The sequence below is a fragment of the Haliotis rufescens genome, unplaced genomic scaffold (genome assembly GCF_023055435.1).
Source record: "Haliotis rufescens isolate VD_foot unplaced genomic scaffold, xgHalRufe1.0.p SCAF_8, whole genome shotgun sequence".
NCBI lineage: Eukaryota > Metazoa > Mollusca > Gastropoda > Lepetellida > Haliotidae > Haliotis > Haliotis rufescens.
The window spans coordinates 34,900,913-34,922,210 of NW_025964372.1; the positions used below are offsets into that span (position 1 = coordinate 34,900,913).

The window sequence follows — 21,298 nt, forward strand, 5'->3', positions numbered from 1 at the left end:
ATAGAACTATCGATGTATTGCTATTGTTGGCCCTGCAGATGTACTATACTACTAGGTTTGTCAGCACCATACCCGTGCTCGTGGGTTTCACCGAAGTGGTAAACGTCTGAGTCTCGATCACTTCGGGCTTTCCTCCCACATTAAGCTGACACGCTGTGATATAACTGGAATACTGTTAAAAGCGGCGTTAAACCCAACTCACTCACTCACTCACTCACTCACTACTATACTACTGACAAAAAATAAGGGAACTGATGAAACGATAGTTAAGGTGTAATGGCGATAAATGTCTGTAAAATAATTACAGGCGTGTTGATCACCATGTTGGGTGATACATGCAGGTCACCTTGATGGCATACTGTTAATTAACGTATCCTTTCTTATGGTTGCCTTAGTCAGGGATTGAACTACCGTATTTTCTTGAGTATAGTGCGCACCCATGTATAATGCGCACCCCCCTCTAGCGGGTTCAATATTTTGGAAAAAAAGAAACTTGAATATTATGCGCAGAAAATTTTTACACCGTACCCTTTCAGCGAAGTCCGGCAAACGAACGGGTGCTGAGAAACTTCGTCAGTACAAATTCGAAATTTGAGATAAAAAATCACCAGACATGTTTATTTACCATTTAAATAGTATTTATTGTTCTGCTAGGCATTGTTTTATATTTAGGGATTAAGATTACCCTGCGTATTTTCTCGTAAACTAAGCTGGAAACAGCAATCAGCTGTACACACGTTTTCTTGGAATCGACCGGTGATTCGGTCAAGACACACCCAATGATATAACTTTATAAGATTTTTAATGCAAGGATCGGCAACAATTGTATCTGAAACTATTTTATTTATCAGGAATAATATATTCCATTATTTTCTTAATTATATGCAACCTTTACTAAATATATTTAAAATAATAATAACCCTAAGCGAAGCAGCTGATCGCTATTCCCGGGTATTATTTTTTACATGGAACATGTCTGACCAGTCACCATCAAGGCTCACGCGCACGTGATCACGTGATCGCGAGAATTTCATGTTGACATAGAATCGTCAAACAAAAACAAATATGACTTTTAACGAGTCAAAGTATGTCATTTATGATATATGTATCCATTCTCTGTCAACTAAAGTTTGTTTCAAGGCGTCAATAGCGGTATTCTGACCGTGGTTGCTGTTAATAACGGTGAGTTGTGCGATCTTTTGATCGCTTCACACACGATTTCGCCGAAATTAATAAAAACAATATTATAAGGAATTTTGAATAAAATCAATGAAATAAGTTACAAACATAAGTCCAGATATACAAAGAACACTTTTTATAGCCAGACAGTGTAATTACATAATTATTTTGTGTAATTACATAATTATTTTGCGTACTTCAGTATGGATTTGTTGACATGGTATTCCCGGTGTTTCGTGCTCACGGTAATGTCTTTCCATGGGGGAAAAAAACATCCAAACTCATAATTCGTGTATAATGCGCACCCCCTTCTACACAGCTGTGTTTTTTCGAAAAAAAGTGCGCACTATACTCAAGAAAATACGGTACTGACCTTCCACTCTCTGGGCAGACACCCTATCTACTGGACCACAGAGACAGTGGTACAGGAGAATAATGGGAGTATTCAGAATGAGAAATACGTCTGGTTCTACTTTTATTTACTCCACAAGAAATAATTTGAAAATTTGATAATAAATGTTAATTACTTTCTGACAAATGACTAATTTTGATTCCACTTATTTGTTTTTAAGAATGAATTGTTTTAAGGATGAAAAGTATGTTTGGTTTGGGACAAAAAAATAATTAGTCAGTTGATGAATCATAGCTGGTATTGGTTTCTTTGATGCCCAACATAAATAGGGTTTAAAATATTCTTCAGAATCTTGCTCAGATCATTTCTGAGAATAAGCTGTACAATGAAGGTGTGTCACTATATGATTGTGTAACCATGGAAACCAAATCCTGATGAGCAAAAAAATATGTAGTTTGGGAATGATTTGTTTTTGATGGCAGCAATGGTTTGTGCAGGTGGGAATCATGTAGATTTGATGTTGGGTGGATGAAGGTTGGGTAGAATTCAGTGTGGGTCCGACTCACCAGGGATTGGGTGAGGCTGATGTTGGGTGGACAGGGGAAGGGGTGATGTGTAAGCTCACTTTAACAGAAGACCAGGGAAAGGAATTCTCTCCAAATTCGTCCCTCATATATTTATATAACACAAATCACAAATATCGATAATTCTTGTGAATCCTCTACCTCCATTACATCTTTCCAATAAATCCGGTATTTTGGCTTTAATCACACTAATTAAAACTTTCAGATTTTCAACAGACGTCCTCTTCACTGTCAATTACACTATAAGATGTTCCCAATATAGCACTATAGCTACCCAAGCTATGACGTGCGTAATGGCGGGAACCTCACTTCTTTCCTGTGTGTGCTAGAGTCAACACCTATTGTTAGAGTTGTAACTATCTAGCACTTGGTTTCGTCACATTAATCTAAGATTATTCTATAAGTTTTCTTAAAACAGACATATTAAGTCTATATTAATAGCTGCTAATTGTAGTGACAATTGTACTCACGTAAGTTTAAGGCTGGCGTGAGGTGTTTGTGAGGTCGCAATGGAGTCTCCGAATTCTGTTTGCTTGTTAGAAGTGTGGCCATTTTATAGTCACGGAAGCTCCTCATAACTACTGCTGGAAGTGCAGAGACCCTAATTGAATGGATGAGGCTAGAAGCGACCAATGCTCCTCTCTATCTAAGAAGCTACTCAAAGCTTTGAAAAGAGCTAGAAGACGAGGAGCAGCCAAGAAGAAAGTCGATGTCATCTCGGCTATCGACGCCGACTAAGCTCTGACTTTATCCCAGCGCTACCATTTACTTCGGCGAATGTATCTTCTCCCCAGTTCTCAGTGAACTTGATTGAACAACTCTTCAAACAATAGAAGGAGATGATGGAGGCAATGTTTGAGTCACGCTTCTCAACTGTAACCCAAGACATGGAGAAGCTTAAGAAGAAGCAGAAAGTATTGGCTAAGAAGAGTCCTCATGCCATTAGGCTGCTTGGGGGACAGCCATCTGTTTCTGCCACAGCCACGGCCGTACAGCCTACCCCAGCCGACCATACCGACCAGCTGTACCATACCAACCAGCCGGGTACAAGCTTTCAAGCTTTACCCTCCCATGATACATGGGCATCTACATCTCCGCTTGGGTCCCGCCATACTCCCCAGCTAAGACACCGTACAGTCACCGCACAGACTCCATGGTAACCCAGCAGACCGTTGCGGCAGCTTCACTTCAACCGTATGGTAGCCATCAACCGACGGTACCCAACCGACCGCTTGGACTGCTCGGGACCGTCCAACCGACCAAAACGAAGATTACATCATGGGACAGTCCAGCGGTTTGATGGAGGACCATCATTCCTGTACGGGCTCCGTTATAACACAGGCAGTCATCACAAGCCGCACGGACCTTACTCATAGTGGAATCCTGGACACCAGCGGATGATGAACTGCATGGGGAACACATTGAGTGTATGGTTTATGACGAACATCCCTCCCTCCCGGGAGTTACCCACAGTCATTCTGAGGCGGATCGGACCTATATGGAGAGGTTAATCAGGCTGATGATTCACTCCAGCGGGATTATACAGAAGGATACAGCTTTGTTGAACTCATTGAAGAAATGCCTGTACACCAACCTTCAATGGCCAAAAATTCACCACTAAGATTTTGGAATAAGGAGGATGTCATACTCCTACATCATCTCAACACATCCACCAGACATTGCCATGGCAGAATTATGCAGGCAGGGTGGTAGATCAGGCGTCTGAAAATCTACTCAAGCTCAGACATGATGACGGCTACCCTTACCTCCATTGAAGCGGTAGTTGTATAAAACACATGATTCTCTACTTCCGGATCATCAAGTTTTGGACGAAGACTTTACGAAGCTAGTACGACATCCTAATACTAATGTCACGCTACCAGTTCACGGATCAAGGACCTGTCTATGGCGTCCATGGAGTTTATATCAACTGGTTTGTCGCTGGAATCAGGCACATTATTCCACCGTTGCAGACATCATATGAAGGCATATTCGGAGAAACTCCTATGAATATTAGAACAGATCAAGTCAGACTCATTCACAGCCTGCTAGACACCATTGTCAGAATGCAGGAAGACTTAATCTCCACCCAAGTCTGGATGTCTTCACAGCTTCTCTGGGTTCAGCTTCAACAACTACTAACACAGTTTCGTTCAAGAGCTCTTTCCAACCAAACAAAAAGATTGATAATGTCACAATCAATATCTGCTCCCAAGACATTCAACGGCAAATTGGGACATGTCACAGACGAGGTCAGACAGGATACAACTGAATGATTTCAAGCATCAACTATCAACCTAGCTGCCAAGAACATGGATCTTCCTATCCCCAGAGGCATTCCTGGGATCAGACGGTCTCGTCATATATACAACCAACTAAGAAGAAGTTTGTCCCCATGGGAAGGGTTCGTTCCAACTGAGTCGGGGGTATGACAAGCGTCAGCCTTCTCATGAGTCTTTTCGTCAGTCCAACTAGAAGAAACGAGGATCCTATCGCCGGGGCAGATCCGGACTGTGATTTACACCTACAGTCTTTCAACATAATGCTGACTCCAGGGCCAGTGGAAGAGGGTCTTCTGTCATACACCGAAAGTTGGAAGCAGATTACACCTGACCACTGGGCCCTAGACGTTGTGGCTCATGGATACAAATTGCATTTCAAGAAGCATCACATCCTGAAATTTCAAGCAGTCAGATGCAGATTTAGTATAGTCGGAGCCAAGCTAGCGGCAGCAGATCTGGCCGTCAGGAAGCTACTAAAGAAGTGAGCCATTCGGAAACTATCTGAGACCAACTAGACCAAAGGCTTTTATTCTCCAGTATTCTTAGGTCCGAAAAAGGATTGGCCCGACATGAGGATGATCATTGAATTAAAGATCCTCAACAAGAAATTCATGGTACCTCTGGTATATTCTTGCAAAGATGTAATAGAGGTAGAGGATTGGCAAGAATTATCAAACAATAGTTATCATTGTTGATAATTCTAAGAATACTACCTCTACTACATCAGAAGTACTCCCACCCACCTCCCCAATTCATCTACCTCTAGTGGTTAGATGTTGGAAGAAGTGAGGTTCCCGCCATGACGCACGTCATAGCTTGGGTTGCCATAGTGCTCTATTGGGAACAACTAATTGTGTATAATTGATAGTGAAGAGGACGTCTGTTGAAAATCTGAAAGTTTTAATGAGTGTGATTAAAGCCGAAATACAGGATTTATGGCAAAGATGTGATAGAGGTAGTATTCTTATAATTATTAACAATGATAACTATTCTTCGATTTCCATTTATTATCTACATCCATAACAGGCATTGTAGAAATGACAAAGATAATTGCCATATCTTACCCTGTATTATGCTTTTATTGATTGCATTAACACCAAAAACACTAGCATCAGATGACACCCTAAAGATTTATTTGTTTTGTCCTAATAAGCTTCTTTTACGTCAATAGGAGCTTTAATTGCCAGTTTCCTCACGATGGGAGACCTCTAAAAAACATGAGTGAATATGTAACCCCATGTTAGGATCAATAGCATCCTTCACACTTCGCATTCATCATCTCTTGTCAAGCTCTGTGCTTAATGACGTGATATACCAAGGTTGATCCTTAGTACCTGGCTCCATGGGTAGACAGGTGTGGAGGGATGATTGAAATAATGCCATCAAGAAAGTCATTAAAAAAATCAATGTTTTCAGTTGTTTGATATTAAGAAAAGACGACGTTAGGATGAGTTAGGAATGACTTTGATTCAGTAATTTGATAGATGCACTCTCTCAAGATTTGAAAGATGAATTGTCTTGTATGATATTCACCAGCTGGGAGATATCATACCATACAACTCCAATTGGTATCAATTACAGTCCTGCTTTGAAAATTACTTTCAAGGCAGTCGTGTAATGGATATTTAGCTACAACAATTGTATACATCCACCTGCAACATGAAAAGAGCAATCTGACAAGATATATTGTATGATTTTTATTCCTCATAAAAAAAATTCTCAAAGGAATTTGTCTTTTACATCTCTTTTTCATTTGGAGCTGGTTAGTTTGTTCCTGTCATACAGAATCATTCTCATAACCAATATCAGTGCCTGAGGGTGTGCAGTGAATTATCAGAGTTCCCTCCCCTGTTGGAAGAGGGTATAGCTCGTCAGTGCCGTGTCTGGTGTGTAGCCAGCTGCTGCTGCTAAAAGTGGCTGCTTGGTCCCCCAGCCTGCTGGTGTAGTAGCTTGTGGCATTGATTTTGTACATCACAATATGGAGATGGAGGCTACGAACCACAAGAGCCAGGGAGCTACAGGTACTGTTTGACTGTTTGACAAACAATAACACTTTCTGTGGTAGATGAGGAGCAGGGTTAGTGGTATCGGGGCTCGGCATGGTACACTGGTGCTGTGGAATTGCTTGTATGTTTCTCACAACCATCGGTGTTGTTTCCAGTCACTCACACCCTTGTCTATGCTTGTGTGATAATATATCCTGGTGCAGCTGTTGTACAGATAGGTCTTAGACAACTGTGATATGATATACACTTTATGAACGACTTGCTGTGGTATAATGCCTTGTAATGTAGCCAGGATTTAGGACAAGTTATACTCAGAGGGTATATGGTTTAGCTGAATGGTTAATCAACAAGCTGTCAGGGTTCAATCAGATTGTGTAATTCATGCCTTGTTTGTCCTGCTGTCATCGGCAGTGAGTGAGTGAGTGATCTGTTAGTGGTGGATCATGACAAAAACGTCAGTTCGTGTTTATTGATTTCCTTATTATTTTCCACTTGGTGTTTATCTTACTATTTCTAACTGTGCTTTTTGTCAGTGTAGTCCTGTTCAAATGTCAAAAGGCTATATAAATGTTTCTTAATAGGATCTGAAACATTTCGGTAGCGAGAAGTATGATCTGCTTTTTGGTGTTTGAAATGATGTAGTAATCATGGTAATATTGTAACATGCAAATGTCTATAGTCACCTTATTGAAATTACTGTGTTGCAAAAAGATACAAATATTTTAGGCATATGGTCATTGATACAGATTATAAGACTTGTCATTTTCAAGAACAATGCATTGATTTAAAATTAAGTATAATTCTAATACATGTATGACTTTCCAATATTTTGTCCAAATATTTCTTATCATTATCATGGCTATGTTACATATATCAAGCTTTGCATGCCATTTGCAAATGGATGTTCTTTGATAATTAATTCCATGCTTTCATAATTGGCTTGATTCATCTGCTAGGTATGATTCCTATCATCTTCCCCAAACTCTTTGTCAATATAATGTTATTGTGCTGTCATGGCTATGCATGGATAAGCCTTAATCCTTCATATGGTGTTGAGGCGGTCGGGTAGCCTAGTGGTTAAAGCGTTCGCTCGTCACGCCGAAGACCCAGGTTCGATTCCCGACATGGGCACAATGTGTGAAGCCCATTTCTGGTGTCCCCCGCCGTGATATTGCTGGAATATTGCTAAAAGCGGCGTAAAACCATACTCACTCACTCATATGGTGTCTGTTACACAAAGCATGTGTTCCCACAAAAGAGCAGTCCTTTTACAAACTGAAATGTTAATATGCCGTAGTGACCACAGGTGACTTGTCTTCAACAGGTATTGTTAATCACAGGACTTCTTGATGCAGGTGCCCTAGAGAATTCTTTGTTTTGGGGATCCAAGGCAAATATAAGGCCCTGATGCTTCTTGATTTGGACAGGGTTGGTCTCTTGAAGTAAAAATCTAACAGATTTGTGTAGCTTAGGCATTTAGAATCTGCTGATTTGCTGTTAAGATTTCATCCCTAAATTTATGGTAATTTCAGCACCATACTTGTAGATTTCCGCAAATTTAAGCGATGAACCTCTGTGTGTATTGTCTGTGTCAGCAGCTGCTGTACACCTTTCTTGAAAAAAACATTGTTATACTTACCTTGGTTTCCATTTCACTTAGTAAGTAGAGTTTGGTCTTTGTGTCAGACCCATGGAGATCCGGGGTAGAATAGGTCTTCAGCAACACATGCTTGCCGTGAAAGGCGACTATGCTTGTCATAAGAGGTGACTAACGGGATCGGGTGGTCAGGCTTACTGACTTGGTTGACTCATGTCATTGTATCCCAAATGCACAGATGGATGCTCATGATTTCAATCACTGGACTGTCTGGTCCAGGCTCGATTTACCAACCGCTGTCATATACCTGGAATATTGCTGAGTGTGACATTAAACAACAAACAAATCTTATCCAGAATAACAGTTTGTTGGAAAGCAGTTCAGCAATAGCTAGAGCATAAAACAACATTCACTTCTCCTTCATGTTTTATTGCTGCATCATATCTGACCTTAAGCCTGTTTCACAAAGTGATTTGGGAGCTGTCCTTACGCTCACACTTTAATATTGGCGTACAACAATATTAGCGCTAAGATTGTTTTGTGAAATGGGGCTCACAGCTGCAGAGGAATAAATGAAACTGTCATTTCCATGTTCAGTACAAACTTAAGGTGACTAGTCAGGCTGGTTGAATGCAAAATGAAATGGAATGGGTAGTTTGGAGGGTTAGACATTGCAAATAGCCTGCATGTCCAAGACTTGGGGGAAAATGTAAGGCATTTAGATTTTATTCCTGAACTGGTACAGAAAAACAATCTGCCTCTATTGAAAGTAGTATTCCTTTCCAGTGATAAAACAGTCGAAATGTTCAGGTTCAGATCTACTGAAAAGGATGTCCTGGACAGAAGACTCATTTCTATTTGCACAGACTGGTTCAAATATGAATTGGTACCAAGTGGGTTCTTTTTTTCTAACTATCTTTGTTGGATTTAATGAGCTAGACAAAGTACATATTTTAGGTAAGCTGAGCTTAAATAGGTAGTTTCAAATCAAGAGTTAGAAAGAGAGCTCTCTCACATATTCATCCCTATGAATCTATTTTAGCGTCTGTAATGAATGAATTGGTGATTTTTGTCCAGGCCCAATTCAGAAGCTGATCAAGTGCATAGCTCTTCACTGATAAGTAGGCTGCAAGACAGTCGCCTTTGATGGTTGAAATGGACTTTCGCCCACATCAGTGTTTTTGTCTTTGCTGCAGACATTTGGCAATGCAGTAGCTACTGATAACAGTTCGGTTCAACTGCTGAAATTGTTTTTTACATCTCTAAATTACAGAAGACATGGGGTTAATGAAAAAGGGAGGTTTAACAGCTGTGACAGTGATGTACAAACCTGGGAGGGGCTACCAGCCTGTTGGTTCTGTCCCTCAGGGTCCAATGACACACAGGATCCGATGTGTGATGACTGATTGTTTCCAAGGTCATTATTACCTATTCCACAGGCTTGAAAAGGCCTGGAATTTTTAGTTCTTACTTGAAAAGGCCATGAATTAGATTCTGTGCTCAAAATAGATAAATTGCTTTGAAAAAGCAAGATTATTTTGTCTCATATTATCTCAAGTTCACCTTATGTGTTTGACAAAATTCCATCCTCCCTCTCAAAACCAGAGATGAAATGATCAGTTCCTCAGTTTTGTTCCACATTCGAAGGCAATGTCATCTCAATTTTAGTAACAAGGCAGGTAAAGAAACTGGTACTGGCCCCCTCCCCTGCTTGCCAAGACAAGCTGTCCTACACTAAATGTCGTATTTGTTTATTAACAGTGTGCATGTGTGTTACCATTAATATAATGCTGCAAAAATGTGTCATTTTCCATGTGTGACACTTGGTACATTTATATTCTCTTCTGTCCAATTAAAGTCTTTGAGAAGTATATCAGTACTGAGAAGTAGGATATATTATACTGGGTGTAGTGTCTGTGTCAGCAGCTGTTGTACACCTTTCTTGAAAAAAACGTTGTTATGCTTACCTTGTTTTCAGTTTCACTTAGTAAGCAGAGTTTGGTCTTTGAATCAGACCCATGAAGATCCGGGGTAGAATAGGTCTTCAGCAACCCATTCTTGCCATAAGAGGCGACTATGCTTGTCGTAAGAGGCGACTAACGACATCGGGTGGTCAGGCTCGCTGACTTGGTTGATGCATGTCATCATATCCCAAATGCGTGGATCGATGCTCATGATGTCAATCACTGGATTGTCTGGTCCAGACTCGATTATTTACAGACCGCTGTCATATACCTGGAATATTGCTGAGTGCGGCGTTAAACATAAACAAACTAAAAATCTTTGTATCACATATGAAAAAGTTTCATTTTTCCACAAAAACAATTTGATATTATTTCAGTTATCAATTCTTTACCCTTGTCTACCCTAACCCTTTTTTGTGAACACCTAGCTGGTGTCATCACTGATTTTCAGTGGTCCATTCATAAAATTTCCTTCACTATTTCCCCTTTTACGTCAACTGGAATATAATCACCACTGATTATTCTCTGACGTTGACATTTTCTCTTTACAGTAAACATCAACATTTGTTACTTAAGGGCTCAGGCTAGATGGTATTAAAATGGCAACAATGATTAGTTGAAAGCTATCAACTGAAACCGTAATTGTGTTCATGCCGTGAGCAAAATTGCATCTCAGGTAATTGCTTGTTTTCACCAGGTTGTTATGGTAACATATTATTAGTTGATGTATATGTGACAGTAAGTATGATGTCTGTTGTTAAACAGGTAAAACTACTTAGTGTTTCCTTGTCACCTGAGATTGCTGCTGTGTATTGGAGAGAACTATAATGGCATCTGTGCTGGCAAGGGGATAAACTGACCAGAAATTCTACGAAATGCCGAGAGCAAAATGACTCCCTAAACAAACGTCTGAAAGAGATTATGTGTTGATGAATGGGAATCTTGAATCAGTGAATTTGTAGATGAATGGAAAGGTGTTGTTTACAAGTTATCCTCAAACTATCAATCTTCATCTCTCATCAGACCGTTTCTGTTTTCACATGGCAGTGTCGGAGGTATTTTATTTAAAATGAGAGTTCAGTGGTATTTCTTTGGAGACCAAATCAGTTCTGTTAATGATGTTTGACTACTTAATCCCCCAGGACGGGTCAAGTTAGTGAGGTTTGATTATTTCTTGCATAGAGGGAGTCTCCCAGCTGTAGTAGCCATTGATGTATCGAAAGCTGAATAATCACATCAGAACGTCAAAAGTGTCTGTACTTGAAAAACAGTTTGATATTTGCACTCTATATGGCATAATAATGGCTTTTAAATTCTTTCCAAAAAAAAGCTAGACAACCAATCAAAAGCAATTTCAACACAGCAAATCAAAAGTGATAGAAAATGGTGATAATTTATGGATTGAAACATACTAAGATCTACATTTCTAGGGTAATAAATTAAAAGAATACACATTAAAAAGTCTTAAACTAATAAAAGCAATATGAAGAATGAAAAGTGTTGTTGAGGTTACAGATAGTAGCTGCAATCATGGCACATTCACATGTTGATGGAGAAGCCATGTATTCAGTGTATAAGCTTCTTCCGTTTAACAGGTTAGTGTGATCAGCTCTGTGGCAGATACACCCCTGTCTCTTCACATCTAACCGTCAATCTATAGTTGGAGTAATCTATAGCCCCACATTACCAGGGATGTTTAATCAGGTCATAAGTTATACAAGAAAAATACCTCAACAGTTCCTTTTCTTTCATCTCATCTTTATCATGAGTATTGTGGAAGTTTCAAATTTGTTTGTGCATCCTTAAAGACCAGGGAGAGGCCAGGCTCTCATTTTCTATCAGTTCCAGAGTTTGTTCTAGTACTAGAACTTGCACACCTTGGAAATGTCTTGATGTTATGGCAGTGTGTAGAGCCTTCGTAACAGGTGAGGTGTTCGTGCAATAAAATGTCTTCCTCTGGTACAAATAAAATGTATAGGGTTATGATTTCATGCTGGTCTGTTTATAAAGTGATTCCCTGTGCACAGAGCTACATATAAATATCTGTGTTCAAAGTAATCTTCAAGGTTATTTCTGCCAAGGGTGGTTTGGTTTTCATCAGTGGTATTAGATATACCGTTTATCTCATCTTTCAATATGTTCTCAACTGTGTGTTTACCTAGCTGTATGTTAACATAGACTGTTGATTGGTTTAGAGGCTGCACCTGTTGATGGCTGAGAGGGAGCTTGCTATATGTTACGAGGTCATTTCCACTGCAGTAGTAGTCCTTGTGGTATCTGATTTGGACGCCTCCCAGATATACCAATCTTTACTGTCTCAACAATCTGATTGTCTTATGAGACCCTTGCTTGATGTGTCTAATTTCCGAATATATGAGAATAGTTTTTCAGTGGTTAGAATCTGTGTAATCATACATATTAACTCTTAGGGACAAGGACTGTTACAGACATGGCATGGATTCCTGAGAGCTCTAGCATCAGTGTCTCATTACAATAAGTGAGGTTTATCTCTTCCAGAGGTATCATTTACACAGGCAATTTGCCCGACACAGAACACTTTGCATGTCCAACTATCATTTCAAGCAGCAGAAATGTAAACATTTACCATGGCTCTATGAGATACGATGCTTCAGTTTCCTTGACCGTTTGTCATTTAGGGGGCCATCATCTTAGGAGTTGACCCATGAAGATATGGGGTAGAATGGGTCTTCAGCAACCCATGCTTTCTGTAAAAGACGACTATGCTTGTCATGAGCGGCGACTAATGGGATCGGGTGGTCAGGTTTACTGACTTGGTTGATGTATGTCGTTGTATACCAATTGCGTGGCTCGATGCTCATGATGTCAATTACTGGATTGTCTGGTCTGGACTCGATTATTTACAGACCACCGTCATATAGCTGGAACAACAAACAAACAGACATCTTAGGAGAGTCAATTTTGCAGTGCCAGAGTTGCGACCTTTTGACTTGCCAGGATCCAATAATCAAGGGTTTAAATCCCAGATTAGCCGATTGTTATCCTTGGTTTGTCAGCACCATCCCTTTCTTGTCAGTTTCCCCAAAGTTGTCAGTGTCTACAACTTGGCATACTTCCCACATTAATGTGACATGCTGTAATATACTACTCAGAAAGAAGTAACAGAACGATTTTTTCAAATGTGACTATAGTTATCTGTCGTGCCATTCCTATCAGGAAGTCTTCTGCATCTAGAGTTGGACCATTCCACATTGCAAACTTAGCGCTAAGGTGATTGTAACTGACGGCACGTAGTCCTGTGTACAGAACATAGATCACAAATACAAGAAATGAAGCAATGTTGGTGCAGAGGATAACTGGATGTGTTACGGAGAGTTTCTGCCCTGCACTGAAACACATGTAGTACACGAATCACATGTGGAATCTCCTTTGCAAGTTGCTTTCTTCGAAATATGACTCTGTTCACCCAGCAGTGAATGGGTACCTGGTGAGATGAGTTGGTAATTTAACTGTTAACCTTCTAGCGCCTCACAGGCAGTTTGGATTGTATATTCCCTATGGTGCTGGGAATGAAATTAGGGGCAGTCGTGCAGCCTAATGGTTAAAGCGTTCGATCATCACGCCGAAGACTCGGGTTCGCTTCCCGACATGGGTACAATGTGTGAAGCCCATTTCTGGTGTCCCCTGTGATATTGCTGTAATATTGTTAACAGTGGCGTAAAACCATACTCACTCACTGAGAATGAAATTGAGTGCACACTGACCCTTTGACAGGGTAATATTGGTGTAATTCTTTGAGCATAAATATAAATGGCATTATTTTCGTTATTGTTATTAATATTCTCATATTTTATCATTGACTGAGATGGCTTTGTAGACCAGATCATGTGGTTCATAATAAATTGAGTTGAATTGAAATGAATTTGTAGATTGGTAATTTGAATTGATGGAAAAATGTCATAATATATCCAAATTGAACAAAATATTTGTGTGGGTCCAACAATATATCCTTCATTTACACATTTCATAAACACAGTTTAGTTATTTGTGCCTCATTGAGTAGATTGGAAATGGTTTTTAAAGGACAGTGCTACAACAGTGGAAGGTCATGACATCAGATCAGGTAGAACTGAAAGTGCTGTGATTGGGACGAGTTGATGATGGAATAAAAATGGTTAAGATAGGCCAAGTGCTACGACAATGGAAGGTCATGACATGAAATCAGGTAGTACTGAAAGAGCTGTGATTGGGACGAGTTGATGATGGAATAGAAATGGTTTAGAAGGGCCAAGTGCTACGACAGTGGAAGGTCATGACATCATATCAGGTAGTACTGAAAGTGCTGTGATTGGGACAGGTTGATGATGGAATAGAAATGGTTTTGATAGGCCAAGTGCTATGACAGTGGAAGGTCATGACATCATATCAGGTAGTACTGAAAGTGCTGTGATTGGGACAAGTTGATGATGGAATAGAAATGGTTTAGATAGGCCAAGTGCTACAACAGTGGAAGGTCATGACATGAAATCAGGTAGTACTGAAAGTGCTGTGATTGGGACAGGTTGATGATGGAATAGAAATGGTTTTGATAGGCCAAGTGCTACGATAGTGGAAGGTCATGACATCAAATCAGGTAGTACTGAAAGTGCTGTGATTGGGACGAGTTGATGATGGAATAGAAATGGTTTAGATAGGCCAAGTGCTACGACAGTGGAAGGTCATGACATCAAATCAGGTAGTACTGAAAGTGCTGTGATTGGGACGAGTTGATGATGGAATAGAAATGGTTTAGATAGGCCAAGTGCTACGATAGTGGAAGGTCATGACATCAAATCAGGTAGAACTGAAAGTGCTGTGATTGGGACAAGTTGATGGATCGGCAGAAGACTACTATGGCCATAATGGCTACAATCTTGTCTGACTTTGAAGTTTTCAGACACACACATGTACATGTGGTATACATCTGAGAAATACAACAGATTCCAGATGGATCCATTTTTCAGTGACAAGCAATTGCAAATGGAAAATTTGTTTGCCATCACATCATTACAAGTTTTTTTCATAAACTTGTAAGTCTGAGCCCAAGCTATAAATATCAAGTTTGAAGTTGAAGTAGTATAGTAATGTATAATGATAGTCTGTTGAGAAATTACACATAGAATCAGTATAGGAAAGAATTGTGGCTTCTTAGGCGCCAAGATTCACTTTGCTGTTCACTGGCTGTGAAAAAAAATCACAGCTAAGTCTATGCTCGAAGCTGTCTTCGAGCTAAGTTTATGACAAAAATTAAGACAGAAACAGACCTGTCTCCAGGGCTTATGACAGGTAAATTGGGCAACCAAAAGACAGCATGTTGAAGTAAACAACTCACCAATATGGGTCTACTGCAGGGGTCCGGAAAATTTAAAATCCCAATCGGACATTTGCATTTAGGCCACGCCCCCTTCAAATAGCGTATTTTAGTACGACTTTTCACACACATTACAAGTTTACGTATTCATAATATGATGAATTATGAATTGTTTCAATTTAAATTGTTTAATTCACCGGACAATTAATAACAAATAATATCATTTTAGATTTACATGGAAAACATACGTTTGTTTCTGTTATAATAACGATCTATTAACTTTGAGGGTTTGGCAGATCCGCTCGACTGATCTGCATCGGTCGACTGGCTGTCGTCACGCTTTCGCTTCTTGTCTGAGGTTACGTATCGTAGCATTGTGAGGATAATGAGGTACATCGATGATGCAAGGTATTAATGTACAGTTGTAAACACCTTTCACTCAAATTAACAAGATGTTCTCAGTAATTAATCCTCGATTAATCAGTGTCAACTCAGTTTATTGCCTATTACAGTGATTGACCGATTGGACTATCATGTAGGTACGATGTATTTACAGCAATCAAAACAAACAAAGCTTGTCAGTGTAGTTAATCTTCATTGTGTTGCAACTGCAGACAGAAACTGCTCAGTCCTAACTGTTGATCATGTCCGGTCAAAATTTAAGAATGTCCGGACAATACTTTTTAAAATGTCCGGTAAGCAATATTTTAAAACGGACATTTGAGATTCCCAATCGGACATGTCCGGCGCATATGACGGTTTCCGGACCCCTGGTCTACTGTATTATTTCTGACTACAAAACCAAGTGGTTTCTGCTTGCACAGATCCTAGAATACATGCCACAAACATCGTATTTACTGATTATGACTTATGCCTAACAGCGAGTCGATAACAGATGATAGCATAACAATCATTCCTGACTAAATCTTATGCGAATCAACATACCTTTTTCCTTTATTTCACATGCAAAAATAGAAGCGCGTTTGTAATATATTATCGTCTTCCTTCCGTCATATTCTGGAATATTGCTTAGTGTTGCGTTAAAAAACAAACTGTCTGCATATCTCAAGATGCTTAGCCTTCAAATATTTTATATCCATGTTGTTTGTAAATAGCTAATCCATCTTATTTGCTTTGATAATATTTGAGTAATTAATGCTTCAGTTAAATGATAATAGTTTGTCTGTAATTAACTATAGCTAGTGCTGAAACAAAGACACAACTTACCTGTACAATTTTCCCATTATTCCAGAATCCAGTCAGTAACAAATCAACAATGATAACAATATTAAACCAGAAATCGATTTAAAATACAGGGTATACCCTTTGTTGACGTGACCCTGCACCTTGACCCTGGGTTTAACTTAATCACACCGAGGTGGTACAGTTGTGGGACAATGTTACAGAGTACAGTAGAACATGGATATAACAAACTACAAGGGACCAGAGAAATCAGTTCGTTATATCCGTTGTTCGTTATACATGTTTTCCCTTGCAAACATCCGCCATCTTGGATAAAATAAAATACAATACACGTAATTGCAGCATTGACTTGTATTAGCAGTGATCACTTCATAACATTCAATTGATAACATTTTATAACATTCATTTAATAACATTAAATTCATAACATTTTTCAAACATTGTTATCAAATACATGTAAACATATTTATTATTTTACGATTTACATACAGGGAGATGTAGTCAGTGATTTTACTCTGGCCTCGTTTCGCTGACTGCATTTGTGAAACCGACTCGTTGAGATCAGCCAAACTGTCAAATGATGTCATCTCTGTTGATTTTAGAGGCTTGTTGGTGATCAGATATCAGTTCGCTGTATCCGTTAGTTCGCTGTTGAGAGTTCATTATATATGTAAATTTGATATGATATTATATAGGAGATAAATCGGGGATATATTAACAGTTCGTTGTATCCATTTGTTCGCTGTAGAGACTTCATTATGTACGTTAATTTTATATAATATTATATAGGAGATAAATCGGGGATATTTTAACAGTTCGTTGTATCCGTTTGTTCGCTGTATCCGTGTTCTACTGTATTTAACTTTGTGCAAGAGCAACAGTTATGCACCAGCTATATTTTGTAATGGTTATCATTATTACGTAAACATCTTAGTCTAAAGGACACATGCATTTTTTTACGGGCGACATAATTTCTTCAAAATTTGGTACATTATTACGATAGTATGCATTATTTTTTAAAAATCGACTCAGGCATAATCCTATCGTCAACATTTTATTGCCAATTACCTTTTATCCTTAAGATATCTATTATTATTTTTTATTTATTAATATAAATGCATACATGAATTTCAATCAAGGGATTTCCCCTGTGTAATCGATGACATCATTGTGAAACCCCTAATGTATTCTACCTCCATCACGAAAGAGCTCACTGTCTTAGCTAAGATTTGTGTCGTAAGTAAGATCACCTTGCGATAGGTTTAAGACAGCTTTAATAATAACTCTAATGGCAGTCGTAATTTTTGTCGTACATCGTTTATAGGCTGTCTGGGGGGCACGGGTGGCCCAGTTGTCTAAGGCGCCGCGATTCGCTGTGCAGAGTTGCGTCCCTTGGGCACGCCAGAAACCTATGATTGTGGGTTCGAATCCCGGTTCGCCCCGATTATGTTTCTAGGTTTGTCAGCACCATACCCGTGCTCGTGGGTTTCACCGAAGTGGTAAACGTCTGAGACCTGCATCACTTCGGGCTTTCCTCCAACATTAAGCTGACACGCCGCGATATAACTGGAATAATGTTAAATGCGGCGTTAAACCCAACTCACTCACTATAGGCTCTCTGCATACCTTTGGACTTGTGATTTAACTGAAATAGTTGAATTTGACATTAAACTGTTCAACTCACTCACTCCAAGCAGAATGGCAGCCAAGTCTAATTGCTTGTCCTGTCCTCGATCACACATTTCATTGGCTGCTGTGTGGTGTTGTGGAGTAGGTAATACAGCAGGGAGTAGTTATTGCCACTCCACCATACATCAAACAGTTTGAAACTGTTCGGAGCTTCAACATGGCCAAACACTTTTCATGGAGCTTGGCTCTCTTGAAAAGTAAATTAAGATTGGAATATGCTTGTGTTTGTGTTTCTCTTGTGCTATCTGTCGAACCTAATGAAACTGGTACATATTTTCTGCTTTGTTAACTGTCTAATCAAATTTGCCACAGTATTTCCTCCTTTCAAGAAACTTTGATTTACAGACTGGTTCCACATAATGGCCTCTGTCGTAACATCTGTATGTAACACAGTGCAAACTTGGATTGATAACTAGTTTATTATCATTTTTCAAAGAATGAGATATTAGGTTTATGGCTATCATTTTGTTAATGTGGTTTGATTCATATTAGAAGAATATTCTGATCACAATGACGAATCTGGTCACAGTATGTCAATCAAAATAGTGAGGAAGACTTGTCATGTAACATATGACATATACTACTCAAGAGAAGTTAAAGACTACACGATTTTTTGACAAATTAACTGTTGTCATGTGAAAATAATTAGATGTTCTTTAACATATTTTTAGTAATATACATTAATGACATGCTTTATGGATGATTTTACCCGAACAAGCATTTAAGAAGTAAAGTACTTATTCATTTATTCCTGTCTTTTTTTTAAAACAGGCCAATGGGAAAAAATACCACGAGAACAAAGGATATGTATCTTGTGTGACTGAAAAAAAATAATTTTTTAACATGATAACCTATCCTTCGTTTATAACATATTTCCTCAATTGTACAATGGGCCTCGATTAAACACCGATGTACGGAATATCTGAAAACAATGGGTTTGAGATGGTTCTGAGCGAATCATTAGTCTGATCTTGAAATTATGAACGCTGGGTGTTTAATCGAGGGAATAAGGTAAACAAGAAACACAATTGGTCTGATAAACACTGAAGCATCTTCTAGGCCTGGCTATGCTAAGAATGCCAGGACACACTCTGTGGCTCCCCTGTAGCTTGCAGGGGACTGTTGATTGTAATCAGGTGGGAAGTCATCAACTGAGTGGGAGAAGAAGCATCATGACATTCCAACATTCCAAGTTTAGATTTACAAGCACTGTTTATTTGCAAATTCCAGTCTTTGCCAGAACATTTCAAATCTACCAGCCTGATCTTGTCTCTTGGCATCACTTTCGGGGCGGTCGGGTAGCCTAGTGGTTAAGCGTTCGCTCGTCACGCAGAAGACCTGGGTTCGATTCCCAACATGGGTACAATGTGTGAAGCCCATTTCTGGTGTCCCCCGCCGTGATATTGCTGGAATATTGCTAAAAGCGGCGTAAAACCATACTCACTCACTCACTCTTGGCATCACTTTCAGTTGATTTTCGCATAAGCTGAGCTTATGAAACTGAAAAGAATTGTCCTGGACTTTGGGTTATGACTTGTGAGTTAAGTCACAAACTAGATTCAACTTTGCAAACAAAATCAAGATGTCAACAAGCAAAAAAGATTTAATAGAATTTCTTTTTTTGTTAGGTACAAGATTATTTATCGTACCTCCATGTCAGAATGATGAGATCTGATTGGTCAACGTGATCTTGATAAATAGTATGTATTCCGCCTTGGAGGGAAATAATTTTCTCACCTGGGAAATAAATCTGTTATACCCCGCCACAAGCAAGTCAGGCTGCAAGTGGATTTCAGAATAAGTCCCTTATTCCCCGCTTCAGCACGAAATGCTGCACGCTTTTTCCGAGTCAATGGAAGTCACGTGACAAGTTAACCTCAGCTCAATCGAACAGCTGTTCAGCCATCAATTTTGAATTTGTTTGAATTCTTTTACAATGTCATATCGAAATATGTTGGTAAGATAAAATTGTTGTAGCAGAATCACAAGCGATACTTTGGGTTTTATGCGTCCCTGCAGGTCTCGTGGTATAAAACCTAACGTGGGACACATTAAACCCCATGTACCCCTCGTGATCCTGCTACAACTTACAATGCAGTATTCAGTGAACTCCATGATTAAATCATTCATTATAATCATAAAGGTCTGTCGCTTTCAATAGTTTCATGGGCTACATTTCTGAGACGTAAAAATAATTAGACACAGACACCATCACCATAGATATGATATCTGAAGACAAAATTGAAAATGCCACAACCATGCTAGTGTCAGTGTCCATTTGATAAGAAACTTGCATCCTTATCTTTCCCTAAGTCAAGCTCTGGGATAGTGACTGAAGTCGCAGATTGGTATCCATTTCAGTAATTACAAGGTCAAAACAAGGAAAGGAAATTGTCCATCAAGAGGTTGGTGGTAGATCAAGGTATTGATCACCAAGCATGTTGACAGAAATATGTCGCCTGTTTCAGTTAAAAAATCAAGTCAAAATCTGAATTGTTTTTAAGAAGATTGCCCAAATATCATTGGTTGTGGGATGTAGGTTGTATTAGTATGTCATGACCTAAAATCTAATCCATTAATGACAGAATCTGTAAGAAACATTGTTAGTGTTGTGTGTCTATCTGACTCAGATACCAATTTAAGTCATTAAAATAGTTTACTTTTTCCCCTATACAAAGGGTGGGGGCTCTGGGCCCTTTAAATGCAAGACCCTGTTGCAACACTGGATCCAACTATTAAACTGGTGACCCGTGAAGATCGGGGTTGGGTGGGTGGGAGAATAGGTCTTCATGCTTGCCTTAAGAGGCGACTATACTTGTCGTAAAAGGCGACTAACGGGATTGGGTGGTCAGGCTCACTGACTTGGTTGATGCATGTCATCGATCACAATTGCGTGGATCGATGCTCATAATGTCAATCACTGGATTGTCTTCTCAGACTCGATTATTTACAGACCGCCGTCATATAGCTGGAATATTGCTGAGTGCAGCGTTAAACAACAAACAAATATTTAACTGGTCCCCTGTAGACAGTTTGCAAGAACCACTGGAGTTTTGAAATCCACTAAATATAGACATCTGAGAAATATGTATAGACCCAAATGAGTAAGCGTT

The 21,298-nt window shown here is 39.3% G+C and overlaps 1 protein-coding gene across 6 annotated transcripts in view; it reads left to right on the forward strand.

Moving 5' to 3' along the window:
• The window catches only part of LOC124141793 (band 7 protein AGAP004871-like), a 97,441-nt gene that overhangs the window by 37,574 nt on the left and 38,569 nt on the right, over positions 1–21,298 (forward strand). Inside the window, exon 1 of one of the 6 annotated variants that reach the window (XM_046509906.2) lies at positions 6,270–6,418. The exons of the other annotated variants lie outside the window; for them this stretch is intronic. Within the exon in view, the coding sequence (XP_046365862.1) occupies positions 6,376–6,418 (43 nt within the window). The 5' untranslated portion in view covers positions 6,270–6,375. Of the gene's footprint in view, positions 1–6,269; positions 6,419–21,298 lie in introns of those variants that run through there. 6 annotated transcript variants of the gene reach the window in all.